At 41.6% G+C, this 17629-nt stretch overlaps 1 protein-coding gene and 1 non-coding gene across 2 annotated transcripts; both read right to left on the minus strand.

The window, feature by feature from the left end:
- Positions 1-458: 458 nt before the first annotated feature.
- H2AZ1 (H2A.Z variant histone 1) lies at positions 459-7622 on the minus strand. Its single transcript, XM_073601512.1, has 5 exons — positions 7486-7622; positions 4538-4615; positions 2820-2933; positions 1461-1590; positions 459-788 (listed from the first exon to the last, which is right to left on the minus strand). The coding sequence occupies exons 1-5, from the start codon at positions 7486-7488 to the stop codon at positions 727-729; spliced, it is 387 nt and encodes a 128-aa protein (XP_073457613.1). The 5' UTR covers positions 7489-7622; the 3' UTR covers positions 459-726.
- LOC141125031 (small Cajal body-specific RNA 18) lies at positions 1837-1921 on the minus strand. The gene has a single exon (XR_012241334.1).
- Positions 7623-17629: the final 10007 nt, after the last annotated feature.

Consider the following 17629-nt stretch of genomic DNA (forward strand, 5'->3'; position numbering starts at 1 on the left):
AGTTTGCACTTGTCTTTGCTGTGCAGTATGGACTTTTGGAATGAATGGAGTTTTGTTGTAAAGCAAGTAGCAAACAGTGGTAGAGAGGCTGTGCAGTGTTGGACAGCAAAGAGCCCAGTCGGGTCATGTAAATGTGTAATTTGTCAGTGATGTAAGGGAGGACATTGAAACCCTATAAGCATTCTGAAAGTGGATCTACAGGTTTGGTTCACACTGGGGCGGCTTGAGTCGCTTCGATTAGAACAGTTCCATTGCACCGAATGGAGTGCGACTTGCCAGGCAGTCACCTGACAAGTCGTCCCAGTGTGAGCCGAGCCTAAAAGGTAAGTGTGTGAGAAATTTAAACATGAGACATACAGCATTGGTACAATGTTCTTAGCTTTTTAGGAATGGTAAAGTAAACCCTAACCTTTCCAATTAAAAGAGAACCATAAACATTTTAAAACAGTCAGTCAATCTTGTGTCGCCAAAAATGATTTATTTAACATATGTTCAAGTAATAGAATCATTTCTGTTTGACTTGTACAAAAAGAATACACATCTTTTTTTTAAAAAAAAAACTAAGAGTTAAAACCAGCATCAGTGTTCGTTCAAGACTGCCATCTTTGAAGCCAAAACTAGGAAAGTGGCTACAATCCCGTTCCAGAAACCAGGGTACTGTAACACCGATAAGCAGCAATACAAAGTATGATGTTGGGCCAGGGTCCCATGTTGGGCGAAGATTACTTATACAGCTTTCTGTTGTTCTTTCTTTCCAATCAGAGACTTGTGAATGTGAGGAATAACACCTGCAAAGAAAACAAACAAAAAAAAAATAAATAAAATATTAGCAACTTTTGTACAAAACAGTAATACTTCATGAAAATAAACTGAAACGGGTACATGAGTAGAATTACAAACATTTTCTGTACTACAGCAACCCAACAATTAAACTCAGGTTTTTGGTTTTATATATCTTACGAATACCATCGAGATATGCAATTTAATGAGTCGGTGAATTACAGATAAAATTGGCTAGATGGGAGTTCTGGCAACATACTTGTCACCACTTAGTAGCTTTTAATACAAAGGATATCCCCTGAACTTGCACCTTAAAGATAAATGGCATATTTTAACATGTATAGCCTATTTGAATATTTGGTCCTTAAGGTTCCCTTTATGTGTACAATGCCAGAACAAAGGAATCAACTGCTAAAGCAATGCAGAGGGCATTACATAATAGTGATTAGCAGCAAGAACGCAACATGGAGTGTTGCCCACTGTACCCATCTAACATTTCCTGTTGCTTTCTAGCCTGTAACCCAATTAGGGTTGCTAGAAACAGGATAGCAAAATAGAATCACTTTCCATCCCCTGGTATCATTTAAAATGTTCTTCACAATTCTGACTGCATGAATAAAATGTGAATATTAGAAATGGACACAAGTCAGAATTTCAGCTAATACATCCAATATACTTACCACCACCAGCAATTGTGGCCTTTATGAGGGCATCCAATTCTTCATCACCTCTGATGGCAAGCTGCAAGTGACGAGGTGTAATACGCTTCACTTTGAGATCTTTAGAAGCATTCCCTGCCAACTCAAGCACCTTGGAAGAAAAAACAAAAACAGATCTCAGCTCTTTGTTCCCCTACAGCTTTGCAATACATGTAGTTTGATAAGTAAATCTGTCCCAACACACAGCACCTCCAGCTCCTCTATGGCACCTTAAACCGTTTAAAAATTGAACTTTAAACCAGCACTAGAGGCATACAAGTCAAATAAACAAGGCTCTCAGCAACACAATTTTACAAATGGATCACTGGAGTGTGTGCAGTTCTACTTTTATAGATGCTGGTCTCAGACTTTCATACAGCACATTTTCTACCATATTGTTCATGTGAACTAAGATTGCGCAGTGGGCTAGTCATCATTGACCAGGTATTCACCAACTATGCTTTGCTTCTTTCTATTTTTTTGCACATCTGTTAAAGCCAAAATCACCAGGAAATTCTTTGTATTTCATACCAATATTGGTCCAGCTTGGCACAATAAAAGTATGCATAGCTCAAACCCGAGGAACAGCTGGAGAAGCAAAAAACATCACTGCAGTAGTTGGCATTACTACAGCAATGACCACAATCTTCAATGCCCAGCTTGGATTCTGCGCAAAAGGCTTCCCATCTGCACTTACCATATGGATGGGAAAAAAAAAAAAAAAAAAAAAAAAGGAGGGGAGGATCACGCGGCACCGCCGTCATTTAAAAAAAGCATTAAATTTTGTTTCAATGAATACACAACGGTCTCTGATTAGACAGGGTGGACATGTCACTGCCCTCTACCTTATCAAATCAGAAAAAGTATTTTGTATTCATCGAGAAAAAAAAAAATACACAAAGTGTTCCATGAATAGCAGTGCCAAGCTAGCAAACAATGTGGTCATTGTGCATAGGGGAAGTCACACACACAACCTGAGCAGGACTGCGACTATCATTGGGAGAGCCTACTACTGTGATTTTCATCTTCCTCAGCAGCCCCTGGGTATGAGATATGCATACTTAAATTGTGCCAAGATGAACAATGCACAAATACAAGTAGCAAACCGGGAACCAAGCATATCCATTTAGGACAACAGTCTATGTCCTCATACCTTTCTCCTAATGCGCCCCCCCCCCCCCCCTTTCAAACCCACCAAACTGACAGGGCTTCCGAATGCTTAAACAAGCCCTTAGGCAGGCAAAAGGTCTGTTATAAATCTTCTGGGTTCAAATCAAAAATATTTAAACTAGCAAATATTATACTTTACAGTCTCATTTAAAGTCATTAAAGTTCTCATACCTCAGCAGTAAGATATTCCAAAATGGCTGCTGTGTACACTGCAGCAGTTCCACCCACACGTCCATGACTGGTTGTCCGGTTCTTCATAATTCGATGGATACGACCAACTGGAAACTGAAAGGTTAAGAAAAAAATATGTTTACAGATGCCAATGCTAGAATTACTTAATCAGAAACAATTCTAGTGACAGAAATGGCTCTATCCGGGGGAGAGAGAAAAAAAAAAAAAAAAAAAAAAAAAAAAAAAAAGCTACTTGCACAGTTGTGATCCTTGCATTATCAGAAACTGCACTTGTGTTTCTGGAAATTGGCCCAGTGTGGTGAAATTCAGCACTCCTTTTAAGAACATAGCCATATAAAAGGTTAGCAAATCCAAAACCACCATTTAAGTCTGTTAAAGAGATAATCCACATTTTTTTTAAAATGCTCCAGGTTGTGGCAACCTTTAAAACAAACCTGTTTTCAGCCCATTTCATTTTTTTTCCCCAGCACTTGATGCCCTAATGTAAGAACAGGTCTGGTGGTAATCAGATTATATATCTGATTACCACCAGACCTGTTCACACATTACATTAGGGCATCAAGTGCTGGGAAAAAAAATGAAATGGGCTGAAACACAGTTTTTTTTTTTTTTTTTTTAAAGGTTGCCAAAACCTGGAGCATTTAAAAAAAAAAAAAAAAAAAAAAGTAGATTATCTCTTTAAACAGACTTAAAATGCTTGTTTTGGTTTTTGCTAACCTTCTATATGGCTATGTTCTTAAAAGGGGTGCTGAATTTCACCACACTGGGCCAATTTCCAGAAACACAAGTGCAGTTTCTGATAATGCAAGTATCACAACTGTGCAAGTAGCTTTTTTTCCCCAAAAAGTTTTATAGTTTGTTATAAAATTTAGCAAACAGGTAATTTATCTCCTTCAATAATGTGCGCTGATGAGGTTGCACTGATGGGAGGCATTTCTATGCACTGGTAGGCACAGATAGGTGATGTCTCACCCTCTTCTGGACCGCTGTCCCTCTCACGCCATCAGCGCGAGCAGAAAATAAAGCCGATCTTTTGTTTACAGCCCTCTATCAGCGGTCATTAGCTGACCACGTGGTAAGGGGCCGGGATCCGATTTGTGATCAGCGGAGTCTCATTGATCACAGACCAGCTCATGCACACGAGGATATCTATTGACGACCTACCGGCAATGCAGGTCTGCGCTGTAGCCACCATTCAGCTATAGCATGGGCGCAAAGTGGTTAAAAGGATAAGTTCACCTTTTAAATTAAAATGCATTTTTTTTTTTTTTTTTTTTTTTAAGGGGGTGGGGGGGAATAAATAAAAGATACACTTTTTTCAGCCTGGAAAGCCTGGCACCCAAGGATCAGCAGATCACTGATGCCATGCAGGTCTCCTGCACAATGTCAGTTCAAGCAGTCTGCCTGTACATCATAGGGGCAGGCAGTCTCACACTGACAGCGAATAGAAGCTTTCCATTAGGCACCGGTAACAGTGCTGGCATGTTTGTTTACACTTTTCTACGCAAATATGAGTCAATGCCCCCCCCCCCCCCATTGAGACTGCATCTTTGCGTACTGTCAGCCCTAAGAGATTAAGGCACCATAATTAACATGCCCGCAAGTTTTTAGTGATAGAAATCCAGCCTTGACCTATGCATAAAATAATGATACATGCAGAGATAATTCAGCCTAGAACAGAACACAAATTTCCTTACCTGTAAACCAGCTTTAGCAGAACGTGAAACAGAAGCCGCCTTGGCTTTGCCAGAGTCTTTACCAGCTTTACCACCAGCCTGCAGAGGGAGGGCACAGTGTTAATCATTCACAAGAAATTCACTATTAATATTTGAGAGATTTTCAAATGTACAGGAAAGATATGGATATGGCTTTTGGTGGGAAAAAAAAAAAAAACATTTAACCGTCCTTGTTATTTATGGGCCTCTTTACAATTAGGCCATATGCACATTGGGCGTTATTAGAAAACCTGTAGCATCGCTGTGTAAAAAAACAAAAAAAAAAAAAAAAAAAAAAAACACACCACACAACTTAGTTTTTTCTGCAAGAAAACACAAGCTACGGGTTTAAAAACCCCATGTTAACCACATTTTACCGTTGTTAGAGCATTTTTACAGCTGAAAATTCCTCTCAAAACCCACTAATTCTGTTTTTTCCCCAGCCAGAAAAACGCTGATAACAGCCTGTGTGTGTATAGACAGGATAACATATGCTGGGGAGTTTACTGGCTGAAGGGAGGGAAAAAAAAAAAAAAAAAAAAAAACACCACACACACCCGAAGCCAATGAATCAGCTGTAAAAAAAGCTCAGTGTGCATGGGGTCTAAGGGCTCATGCACACAGGACGTTTTTTTACAGAAAAAAACAAAAAAAAACAAAAAAAAAAAAAAAAACAAAAAACATGACAGCCTGTACATCCAGGAGCAGAGGCTGTTGAGCCGTAAAAACAAAAAATGCTGCTAAACACTATAACAAGCGTTTTTACATTATAGTGAATGTTTTTTACTTTATTACAAAAAGCACTAAAAAAAAAAAAACTAGGAAAAATGCCCATAAACGCTATTCAGAAACACGCCTTCTAAAACGCAAATGCGACAGAATGCCGCTAAACGTGGCAAAACTGACATTTTAAATGTGGGTTACTATCAAGGTAAATCATTCAGGAGAGGCTGTAAAAAACGTCCCATGTACATGAAGCCTAAGTGTAGCAATATGGTTACATTTAATGAAGGTACAACATTTAGCAACTCACATAGTTGGTGATTAAAAGAGGAACATCGAAGTATGCAGCATCCGGGGTAAAACTATCCACATCAAGCCTTGCTTTCAGATCGCTCTACTGCAGGGTAGTCTTCCCGGTCACAATTGCAGACTGACAGTGGTGAGAGCCAGCTTTACCCCGGATACTGCATACTTAGATGTGCTTGTTTATTAATCAACAATGTGAGTTGCTAAACGTTGTACCGTCATTAAATGTAACCATATTGCTACACTAATGGCCCACATACACGATCTGAAAATCGGACGAAAAATACCGCTTTCAAAGCAATCATACGATAATCGGATAACTAGTACAGAGCCAATCACGACACTTCATCTGATCGGACAAACACAAAAATATTTCTCACATAATACCAGATCGTACAATTTTCATTTAATCAGTACAGTTGATGTCTGAAAACAATAGAAATACACTACAACACTTCTGAGTTTGTATTCTGTCGTACGAAAAATTTTCGTAACCTCTATTTTTGATATGCGACTAGCATGCAACAAAAAAAAAAAAAACACACAGGATGATCTGTTGAGCCATTAGAGGCGCTTCTTTTCTCTTTTATACTCTGTAGCTCCTGCTGGATTTTGCTTCTAATCCCCTTGTGGAGGCTTCCATTTGTGGATGGACATTTTATGGTTACACAACTGATCACACTGTTATAATATTTTTATATGGACTATAGACTGAAGGACTTATCAAATGCTTGTAGAACGAATCATGGGAAAATTCGCTTTGGATTACAAGCATGTTTCCAGAGCGAATTCTGCTCGCAATCCAAAGTTTGACTGTATTTGGGATTGTAGGTTTCAATGAGCAGGGCCATCCAACTCTTGTATTGTAACTGCACTGTCTCCCTCCACTTTGCAAAACCGTGCAAGCTGTTGGCACTATAAATCCATACTACTACATTTACATATCATGCATTTGGGTATTTTGTAGACTCTGGCAGGATGTTACGTCATCACATGTGTACAACCTCCTGTAGAGTGTTCTTTGTTCTTTTTTTTTACTGATATAATCTGGGGCTTCTAATGACACAAAGTAGGTCCAGACAGAAAGTTAATCAGGAAGGCCACACGCACTTTTATAATAATAATAAAAAAAAAAAATAATAATATATAGAAAAAAAAAAAAAAGTGTGAAAGTTGAGAAAAGTTCACATGACAAATAGTGATGTGTATTGTAGGGTGGTGGAGATATATAAAAAAAAAAAAAAAAAAAAAAAAAAAAAAAAAAAAAAAAAAAAACCACCACTCTCTCAACTTTCACACTTGTTTTTTCTAGGCAAGCAAAAATGGAAGCCTCTGATCTATAACTAGTAAAAAAAAAAAAAGTGCAAATTAGAATTAGTAAGGAGAAAAAAAAACCCCACACACACTGCAGGATACCATGAAAGAAAAAAAAAATTATATATATATATATATATATATATATATATATATATATATATATATATTTTATACACACACAGGGGGAGCTCACTCCCCAGCTCTGCAGACATATGTAATAGAATCCATTGTAATAGTGAACGAGCAGGCTTTTGTGCTATCCGGAGTGATCTGGATTTTGTAGTATGCTCTCATCCATATAAAAATGAACACCATTTTTGGCCATGACGACGAATCTGAATCCCTCCCGATGGCCTATGTGCAGCCCCATCCCAATAGATGGCGGATTACAGCAGACTATATAGTCCTCCCAGCAGCGGGCTATGACCCGGGAGAACACGTGCTGTACGCCTGAAGCAGGAAGCGTTCGCTCGGCTCCATTCTCCCTCCCAGACCCCATGACTGTACATAGCGAACACACACGGCTGGAGGGATAGAGAGAAGCACGTGCAATGCCCCAATCCCCCGCTCACACTCACACTCACCATATTGTCTCCGAGTACAGATCACCAACGTCCAACAGCACAGCTCACAATAAAGCCAACTTCTCTGCGGCCATATAAAAACCCGGGAACATCGAGACCAAGGCCTTAGCATGCGACCAATAGCGGGAGGCAGCGTCAGAAGAAGGCGTGGCGTGTGTGGGAGAAGGCGGAATGGGCGGGGCAGTTGTTGCAGCTTCCATTGTTTGGTTACACTGTGGTATGAGGAAGGAGCACAGCTTATGCTGAGGGAACCAAGCAGTGCTGGGAATCCTGCTTCCTTTGTGTAAAGAAAGCAGCCATGTCTATGAAAATCACGTTCCATTCATGTATGAGGCGATGCCCCACACTAGCTTCCTGTATCAAACTTTAGGTGCATTGCATACCAGTCATAAGATATGCAGTTGGGGCTCATTCACAAAACAGTATTTAGGTACATATAGTGCATCATTTTCTACTCATCCAAACACAGCACTATAGGTATCAATGGGACCGTACACACAGTTGCCGCTAAAAATGAATGTGCACCGTGTTTAGCGGTGTGCTGAAAATAGCTGCAGATTTTACACATGTGTACACGTGTAAAGTAGGGTTACCACCTCATCCCTTTAAACCCAAACACATATGAATTACTCAGGTTCTGAGGCTAATTAAGTCCATTTTCACACTGGGGCGGCGGTAAAACAGTGCCGCTTTAGCGGCGGTATTTGGCTGCTAGCAGGGCGATTTTACCCCCCTGCGGCCGAGAAAGGGTTAAAACCACCGCAAAGCGCTGCTGCAGCAGCGCTATGCTGGCGGTATAGCCGCGCTGCCCCATTGATTTCAATGGGCAGGAGCGCTCCTTCACCGCTCCAAAGATGCTGCTAGCAGGACTTTTTTTTACCGTCCTGCCAGCGCACCGCTCCAGTGTGAAAGCCCTCGGGGCTTTCACATTGGAGACAAAGCAGCGGCTTTTTCAGGGCGCTTTGCAGGCGTTATTTTTAGCGCTGTGGCGCCTGCAAAGCGCCCCACTGTGAAAGCGGTCTTAATGCAGATAAGGCGCCGAGTGAGTTTATTTACCACCTTAATCAGCCACAGAACCTGTGTAATTTATATGTGTCCGGTTTTAAAGGGATGAGGTGGCAACCCTAGTGTAAAGCCGCTGGAAGCTTTGCACATATCTAATCTCGAACGCTTTAAACGCATGTGTTACGCAGGATCTTCTACAGGTTCAGCCTACAAGAACCTGCGTTCCATGCTGAAAATGTGCATAAGCCCATGTGAATCGTAAGCCCCTAAAAGCATCTTGTTATGGCAGAATTCACACCTAAATGTTCAGCTGAGTCTAGCTGTGTTTACACAAATGTCTGCGTCCGGGGAGCGCTAAGTCTGGTTTTCTGCAGCTAGACACAGCAGAGCACCTATAAACGCATGTACATCTAGATGCAGGAGAAATTCATCTGTAAAGTGTTCCCAGATCAATTCCTCCGGAATGAACACAGGTAGCCCGAGGTCCTTTGCTTCCCACACATCCAGTTCTCCTGCATTTAAGAACCCTTTCACACTGGGGCACTTTTCAGGCGTTTTAGCGCTAAAAATCGCTCCTGAAAAGCGACTCTCATGCCTCCCCAGTGTGAGAGCCCGAGTGCTTTTACACTGGGGCAGAGCGCTCGCAGGATGTGAAAAAAAAGTCCTGGAAAAAAAAAAGCATCTTTGGGGCGGTGCGGGAGCATTGTATACACCGCTCCCAAAATGCCCTGCCCATTGAAATGAATGGGCAGCGCTGCCGAAGCACCGCAACACGGGTGCTTTTAACCCTTTCTTTGGCTGCTAGCGGGGGTTAAAAGCGCCACTATAACAGCAGTAAAGCACCGCTAAAATTAGCAGCACTTTACCGCTAACGCCGGTACAGAATTTATATAGCGCCAACAGTTTGTGTAGTGCTTTACAGCGTGAGGGCAGACAGTACAGTAAGGCTCCATGCACACTAGCAGTGTTTTAAGCTAAAAAAAAAAAACGCTGAAAAAATCACTGGATAAAAACGCTGATAATAGCTTTGGGGGTTATTTACGAAAGGCAAATCCACTTTGCACTACAAGTGCAAAGTGCACTTGAAATTGCACTAAAATGCACTTGGATGTGCAGTCACTGTAAATCTGAGGGGTAGATCTGAAATAAGGGAAGCTCTGCTGATGTTATTATCCAATCATGTGCAAGCTAAAATGCTGTATTTTATTTTTCTTGCATGTCCCCCTCAGATCTACAGGGACTGCACTTCCAAGTGCACTTTCAGTGCAATTTCAAGTGCACTTTGCATTTGTAGTTTGCACTTGTAGTGCAAAGTGGATTTGCCTTTCGTAAATAACCCCCTTTGTGTAGTAGCGTTTTAGGAGCATTAGCATTTTTGCAGTAAAAGGAAAAAAAAGCTAAAAAAAACACTTTGACCCCTTTCACACTGAGGCAGTTTTCAGGCGTTGTAGCGCTAAAAATAGCGCATGAAAACTGCCTCTCATGCCGCCTCAGTGTGAAAGCCCGAGTGCTTTCACTGGGGCGGTGCGCTTGTGGGACGGGAAAAAAAGTCCTGCAAGCAGCATCTTTGGGACGGTGTGGGAGTGCTGTATACAGCGTTCCTACACTGCCCCTGCCCATTAGAATGAATAGGCGCTGCTCCCGAAGTGCCGCAACATGGGCACTTCTAACCCCATGTTAATTCCTTCTTGGGGGTTAAAGGCGTCCCCCTAGTGGCCGAAAAGTGCCGCTTAAACAGCAGTAAAGCGCCACTAAAACTAGTGGTGCTTTACCACTAACGGACCCGCCACCCTAGTGTGAAAGGGGTCCAATAGTAGAGTTTAAGAGCGTTTAGCAGTGTTTAGGAGCGTTTCTGCTGGAAAAACACTACAGGAAACTTTACAAAAGCATTTTTTTTTTTTTTTTTTGCTCCTAGACACTAAAGCTCAAAAAACACTAATAGCCTAAAGTAGTGTGCATGGATACATAGGATAATGCTATTTAGCTTCTAGGAGCAGAAAATGGAGCCAGAATACAATTCAATAGAGGAGGGATCAGAGGGTCCTGCTTGTTAGAGCATACAATCTAGGAGGGATGTTCAGAGTATTCATTCTGCCCCTGGACGCACAGGATTCTATTTTTCCTAAAAGCACCTAAATGCAGGTAAATGCACAGTATATAGTATACCATTTAACCACTTCAGCCCCAGAAGGTTTTACCCCCTTCATGACCAGGCCTTTTTTTTTTACGCACTGCGTTACTTTAACTGACAATTGCGCAGTTGTATGACGCTGTACCTGAATAAAATTGATGTCCTTTTTTCCCCACAAATAGAGGTTTCTTTTGGTGGTATTTGATCACCTCTGTGGGTTTTTGTTGTTTGCGCTAAAAAAAAACAAACAGACAATTTTGAAAAAAAAAAACACAATATTTTTTACTTTCTGGTATAAAACATAACCAATAAAACATTTGTAAAACATCTAATTTCTTCATCACTTTAGGTCAATATGTATTCTGCTACATATTTTTGGTAAAATCGTATATATCGATTGGTTTGCGCAAAAGTTATAGCGTCTGCAAACTATGGGATATATTATGGAATTTTTATTGATTTTTTTTTTACTAGTAATGGCAGTGATCAGCGACTTATAGCAGGACTGTTGCATTGCGGCTCACTAATCAGACACTAAGTGACACTTTTGACACTTTTTCGGGGACCATTGACACCAATACAGTGATCAGTGCTAAAAGATATGCACTGTCACTGTACTAATGACACGGTCAGGGAAGGGGTTAACATCAGGGGTGATCAAAGGGTTAAATGTGTTCCTAGGGGGTGCTTTCTAACTGTGTGGGGGGTGCTTGTACTGTAAAAAGACAGAGATCCGTGCTCCTGTCACAGACCGCCATTCTGCCTACCTCAGGAACGATCGGCGGGTCCCAGCGGACATCGGGCTCCACAGTGGGAGCGGGTTGCCAGAAGACCTGAAGAAAAAAGATACAGGTACGTGATTTGATGCTAAAGGGTGGCCCTGCCACAGTAAATGTATGTGGGGCGGTGCTTAACCTCCCTGGCGGTATGATTATTTCGGATTTTAGGTGCTGAAAGCGGTACAATTATTTTGCATGGAAATTTGGTGTTTTATATTGTAGGGCTGTAATTCTTAACAATAACACACTTATATCTGTCCACCAAGAGTCTAGTAGATATCCCGGGTATGATAAAGTTTGAAACACAAAAACATAAATTATAATATAATAAATAAATATAAATAATTAAAAAAATAATAATATAATAATAATAAAATAATTTTCCCCACGATTCACTATCGCTCAATTCTGCAAGTGTTCTAATTTACTATCACTGTTTTCTAGCTGGTCTAAAGCCACTTTTGACGTAAAGGGACACTTTTTGGTTGCTATGGACAATCTCCAGTTTCCAGGCAGAAAGAACAGTATATATAATATAAAACTGCATGCAGGGCACTAGACAAAGCACTGGGGACAAAAGGGATGTGAAATGATTTCATACAGTACTGTAATCTGTAAGATTACAGTACTGTATGTGTTATGATTTTTACTGGTTTTTTAATTTGCCGCCAGGCTCCGCCCCCATGCGTCGCGACGCTTGCAGGGAACGGAGCCTGGCACGGAGAGGCTTCGGAGGAGACAGAGCCCGCAGACAGCGCGGGGGAACATCACACGATCCTGGGGACAGGGTAAGTACAGCACACCAGGATCCTGCGATGTAATCCGGAGTGTGGCTCGGGGGTTACCGCTAATGATGCAGAAATTTAACCCCGAGCCACACTCGGGAAAACCATCAGGGAGGCTACGCGATTAAAATCCCACCCACCCCTTGTTTTTTGGACACCTTTTTTTTTTTTTTTAATCGTTTTGTACCTTTTAATTTTCTTTTGCAGCTCGACTTCCGTCCTACCTCGCCGCAGCGAGGTACATCACTTCCGTTCGGAAAGTGCTGCGTGACTCACGCATGCGCAGTACGAAATGTGGGATGCTGGCGCCTGCACCCGAAGCCGATGGACAAATCGGCTTGGGGTGCCGACATTGTGGGACCCTGGACAGGTATTTGTAGCTGCTGGCTTTTAATTATTATTTCTTTTGTCAGACTGGAACTCCGCTTTAAGACTGGGTTCACACTGATGCGACTTGGATATGGGTTTCCTGCATTCATATTGCATGACGGGAGACTGTGACTGTCTCTCAATGGAGCTGGTTCACACAGCTCCTGGACGGCCGCGGAGCGCTCTGGAAAAGGGTTCTGTGCATCTTTGGCTCCATTTCAGGTGCGAATTCAGCTAAAAATTCGAACCTGATTCACACATGAAATGGTGTACAGGGACGCACCGGTCACCTGCTGTGAGCCGTGGCCGCAGCTAGTGTGAACCCGGGCTTAATGCATTGTTTTGTGTTTTTTTAAATACCCTAAAAAACACATATAAACCAGTGGCCATAATAAATTAATATTCAGGCTAATGGAACAAATGAATGCCCAAATGCTTCAGGCACCTACACAAGTTTGAAAAACATGGCTTTAGGTATGTTTTTTACAATGATTTTTCCTCCCCTGGAGCAAAGGCATCAAAGTGAGGAAAAAAAAGTCCCGTGTTCATGAGATGGTGAGTCCTAAAATCTGATTGTGCAATCTTTTTTAGATCTATCAACAACTATGTAGTACAAGGGCTTGCTTAATTAGATACAAATTGTTTGGATAGTTTAGGTAGGTTCTCATATTACACGGTTTTGGTGAAACTAAACAAAGATTGTACAGTCAGAAGCTTTAGGCTGGCCATACACAGAGCAAATTTATTTTCTGCAACCACAGGTTGCAGGAAAGATATTGACTAGATTCCTCCATCAACACAGACAGCGTTGATGCAGGAATCCCTCCTGCCGGGCCATTGTGAAGACAAGCATTGTCGCTAGCGGCTATAGCAGCCACCTGCGATAATCGTAAGCGAATCCGGCAGGCTGGTGGTACCCAAGTGGATCGATTGATCAACTTGGTACATTCAGCCTGCCCATTAATGATTCAAATCTCACCCGCTTCCTGCTGACCCGGCTGTGATTCAAACCATGTATGGCTGGCCTTAAAGTGTACCTTCAGTCATTTTTTCAACTTTCCATCTATTAAATCTTCGGCCCTTGTTGTTTTAACTTTGGATAGTAAAACATTTTTTTTTCTGCCAGTAAATACCTTACAGCCCACTTCTTGTTTTTTGTCTGGTAATTAGCCTAGGCTTATGACATCATGCACAGCTCTCTCTCTCACTCTCGTCAGAGTTTGCCAGGAAGGCGGGTGGGGGGTGAGTCATAAGAGGGCCAATGAGAGCTGCAGGGCTGCAGAGCTGGAGGTGTGCCTCTGTGTGTCTGTGTAAATCAAGGAAGTGAACAGGCAACAGCTTCAGCTGCCCACAGTTAAAATGGTTGCAGCCAGACTCAGTAGAAGGGGATTTCTGCAGCATATTTGGCAAGCACAGAATCACAGTATATATAAAATAATATGCAAAGTGGTTGGGGGGAAGCTTCATAATGGCAAAGATGTTTTTATTACAAATTATGTGAGCAGACTGCAGTTCTTCTTTAATGAAATGGTTTTGACTATGCTTGGTAAAACACATTCACGTGGCAGAGCTGCTGGTAGGGCAGTTTTAAATGAACTGTGGGAAAGTTGTTTGTCATTCTTCCATAAGGCTTTTTATCATCTCTTTTACAGTACTTCATCTCTGATAATTGACGTTCCATACAGAACTGGTATTTCAGTTTTTGGCAAATGCTAGACCAGCCTTTCTCAACTTTTTTTTACCCTGGGGGAACCCCCAAAGTGATTTTCAGGTCTCAGTGAACTCCTGCTACAAATGATTATATCTACATTATACAGTAAAATAGCATGACAAGTAAACTGCGAACGCTTTAAGTAAAGGAATATTCAATATGGCATACCTAAAAATAATTGATGCCTAGAGCTGATCATTTTAAAATACTCACTTGCTCTATATGCCAGTTATAAACATGAAAATGAACAATAATGGACAAATAGTAACACAGACTATGAAAATTGTACATTACATTAGTGGTCAGAGAAGAAATGCTCCCTTACAGTGGTGGTCAGGGGAGGAAAGCCATCTTACATTGGTGGTCAGTAGAGAAATGTCACTTTACATTGGTGGTCAATGGAAAAAAGTCCCCTTACATTAGTGATCAGTAAAGAATTGCCCCCTTACAGCAGTGGTCAGTGGAGGAAAGCCACCTTACATTGGTGGTTAGTAGAAAAATGTCCCCTTACATTGGCGGTCAGTAAAGAAATGCCCCTTACAGCGGTGGTCAGTGGAGAAATGTTCCCTTACATTAGTGATCAGTAAAGAATTGCCCCCTTACAGCAGTGGTCAGTGGAGGAAAGCCACCTTACATTGGTGGTTAGTGGAAAAATGTCCCCTTACATTGGCGGTCAGTGGAGGAATGTCCCCTTGCAGTGGTGGTCAGTGGGGAAAAGCCATATTGGTGGTCAGTGGAGAAATGTCCCCCTACATTGGTGGTCAGTGGAGAAAAGCCACTGTACATTGGTGGTCAGTGGAGAAAAGTCCCTTTACATTAGTGGTCAGTGAAGAAATACCCCCTTACATTGGTGGCCAGTAGGGAAAAGCCCCCTTATATTGATGGTCAGTAAAGAAATGTCCCCTTACGCTGGTGGTCGGTGGAGAAAAGCCCACTTACACTGATGATCAGTTTGGAAGTTACCCTTTTAATTCATGTCAGAAGGGTATTGCCCCCTTACATCGGTGGTCATTATAGGTGGGAGATCACTCTGTTTTTGATCACTGGTCGTGGAACCTCTAGCAACCTCTGGAGGATCTCTCAGGGTTCCATGGAACCCTGGTTAAGAAAGCATACCTCCCAACTTTTTAATAAGGGAATGAGGGACACGTATTAGCAAAGGTATGTAGGCATAGGACACACCACCTGCCACGCCCCTTTAAAGGAGAAATATATCAATAAATTTCATTAGTTAAACCCACAAGTGCTTTTTTACCACTACTATTTCTTTATATTGGCTTTTGAAATTCACAAATGCAACAATTTAGAAATTGTTGGACGAAAGGTTTAGCACTGGGAAACACTTTTTGAAAGATAAAAAGTGCATTTTTTATGCAACGATATAGATCAGACTAAAATGAGGGACAAATGAGATGGAAAGAGGGACTTTGTTTCAAATCAGGGACAGTCCCTCGAAATCAGGGACAGTTGGGAGTTATGAGAAAGCCTGTACTAGACAGTGGAACTAACTGACAATTTCCTATGTCTAGAAGACTCTAGTGTGTAAATAACTTCACATTAGTTCCCAGGTCTGCCCACATGCTATGGTTATTATTAGGGGGGTCCCACTCTCACTGTTGATTTTTCAAAATGTATTTAAAGGTTTTGGAAAAGTCACAATAAGAAGATGAAACACAAGATGAATGGCAACATCCAAATCCTCTTGGTCGAAATGATAAGTTGGGAATTATGGCAGGGAGCTTTCGTTGTTGGAGTCGGACCATCCAAAGACATAGCTGGGGACTGACTCATCCCATCAAGTTCACCATCCATGCTGTAGCTAATTACTTATCAGCACTAATATGAATGCATGCAGAGTTACAAGTCCAAGAAATCAGAAAATTCAGGAAATGTAATCCATCTGTTTGTTATTATTGAATCGGAATAATTAGCATGTCTGGAGGATAGTGGGTGGGTTATGTGTTGGGACAGAACAGAGTAAAAGCACAATAGGAGGTGATAACAACATCTTTGTAAATGAGAAACAAAGGAAGGCAGATGATAAATAAAAGAGAGAGAGAGAGAGAGTAGAATTTTAGAACAAAAGATTGGAACCTCCCGACAATCACATGCAAATTGGATCATGTTTGGATACAACGTACATATGTTATCCCTTTAGAAATAAGTGTTGACAAAAATTAGCTCAGTTGTTCTTGTATCAACCCCCCCCAACTCCCAGCATTAATACAATGCCTCACAGTGACTTAATAAAATCATGGCATTTTCAAAGTAAGGTCCATAGTTTCAGATTAATGTGATGGTAATCAGGTCATGAATAGGGCACCTACACCCTTCGATGTTAACAGGGTGTTACTTGATTAATCAAATGGTCCATAAAACATGATATGTAGGCAACCACCCTAATACTTTGGGAAATATTGCCAAATTAAGCCTAGGTTCCCACATCTCAGACATCGCATGTGATTCGCACCCGCACCGCAGATGCCGATCACATGTGATGTCTGTGCGATGCGAGGTCAGCCGCACAGTTGTATGGCTGAATTCGCATTAGATTTGCAGAAAAAAAAGTACTGGGACTCCCCCCCCCCCCCCGCACTGAAATCAGATCACATGGGTGTTCTCACCTATGCAATCCGATTCCTGTGCGAGTTCACAGTTCGCACTGCGATCCGTGAACTGCCTGCGGGAGAGATGTGATGCGGGAATCCGCACTGTAATCGCGCTGGTTCCCGGATCCCACAAGTGTGAACCTAGGCTTTTTTAAGATTATGATAAAGTGGTGAGGAGCTAGAGGTAGAACCACTGTCGTTTTTTCTTTTGTTTGCTGTTTGTGTCTTTGCTAGGGAACTGTAACCTTTCTATTTGTCCTGATCGCCAATGTCACCGAGAACAAAAGTGAGGGAAATCTAATATTTTGAATTGCCACAAAAAAACAGGAATAAAGGGGAATTCTTCCAATGGGGTAATTGTTCTCTTGATAACTATCTAATGCCTGTAACACACTATGGGGGTTATTTACTAAAGGAAAATCCACTTTGCACTGAAAGTGCACTTGGAAGTGCAGTCGTTGTAGATCCGAGGGGGACATGCAAGGAAAATAAAAAACAGCATTTTAGCTTGCACATGATTGGATGATAAAATCAGCAGAGCTTCCCCTCATTTCAGATCTACCCCTCAGATTTACAGGGACTGTACTTTCAAGTGCACTTGCAGTGCAAAGTGGATTTGCCTTTAGTAAATAACCCCCTATGAGTTATTTTTTGTTTAGGCTGCTGAAGAAGGGCGCTGTACTAACAATGCAATTTTAGTACAGCGATCTCCCTGCTGAGCTATTATGTTCTGACAGGGAGACTGCCCCCAGTAG

This window comes from Aquarana catesbeiana, linkage group LG01 (assembly GCF_042186555.1).
Source record: "Aquarana catesbeiana isolate 2022-GZ linkage group LG01, ASM4218655v1, whole genome shotgun sequence".
Classification (NCBI taxonomy): domain Eukaryota; kingdom Metazoa; phylum Chordata; class Amphibia; order Anura; family Ranidae; genus Aquarana; species Aquarana catesbeiana.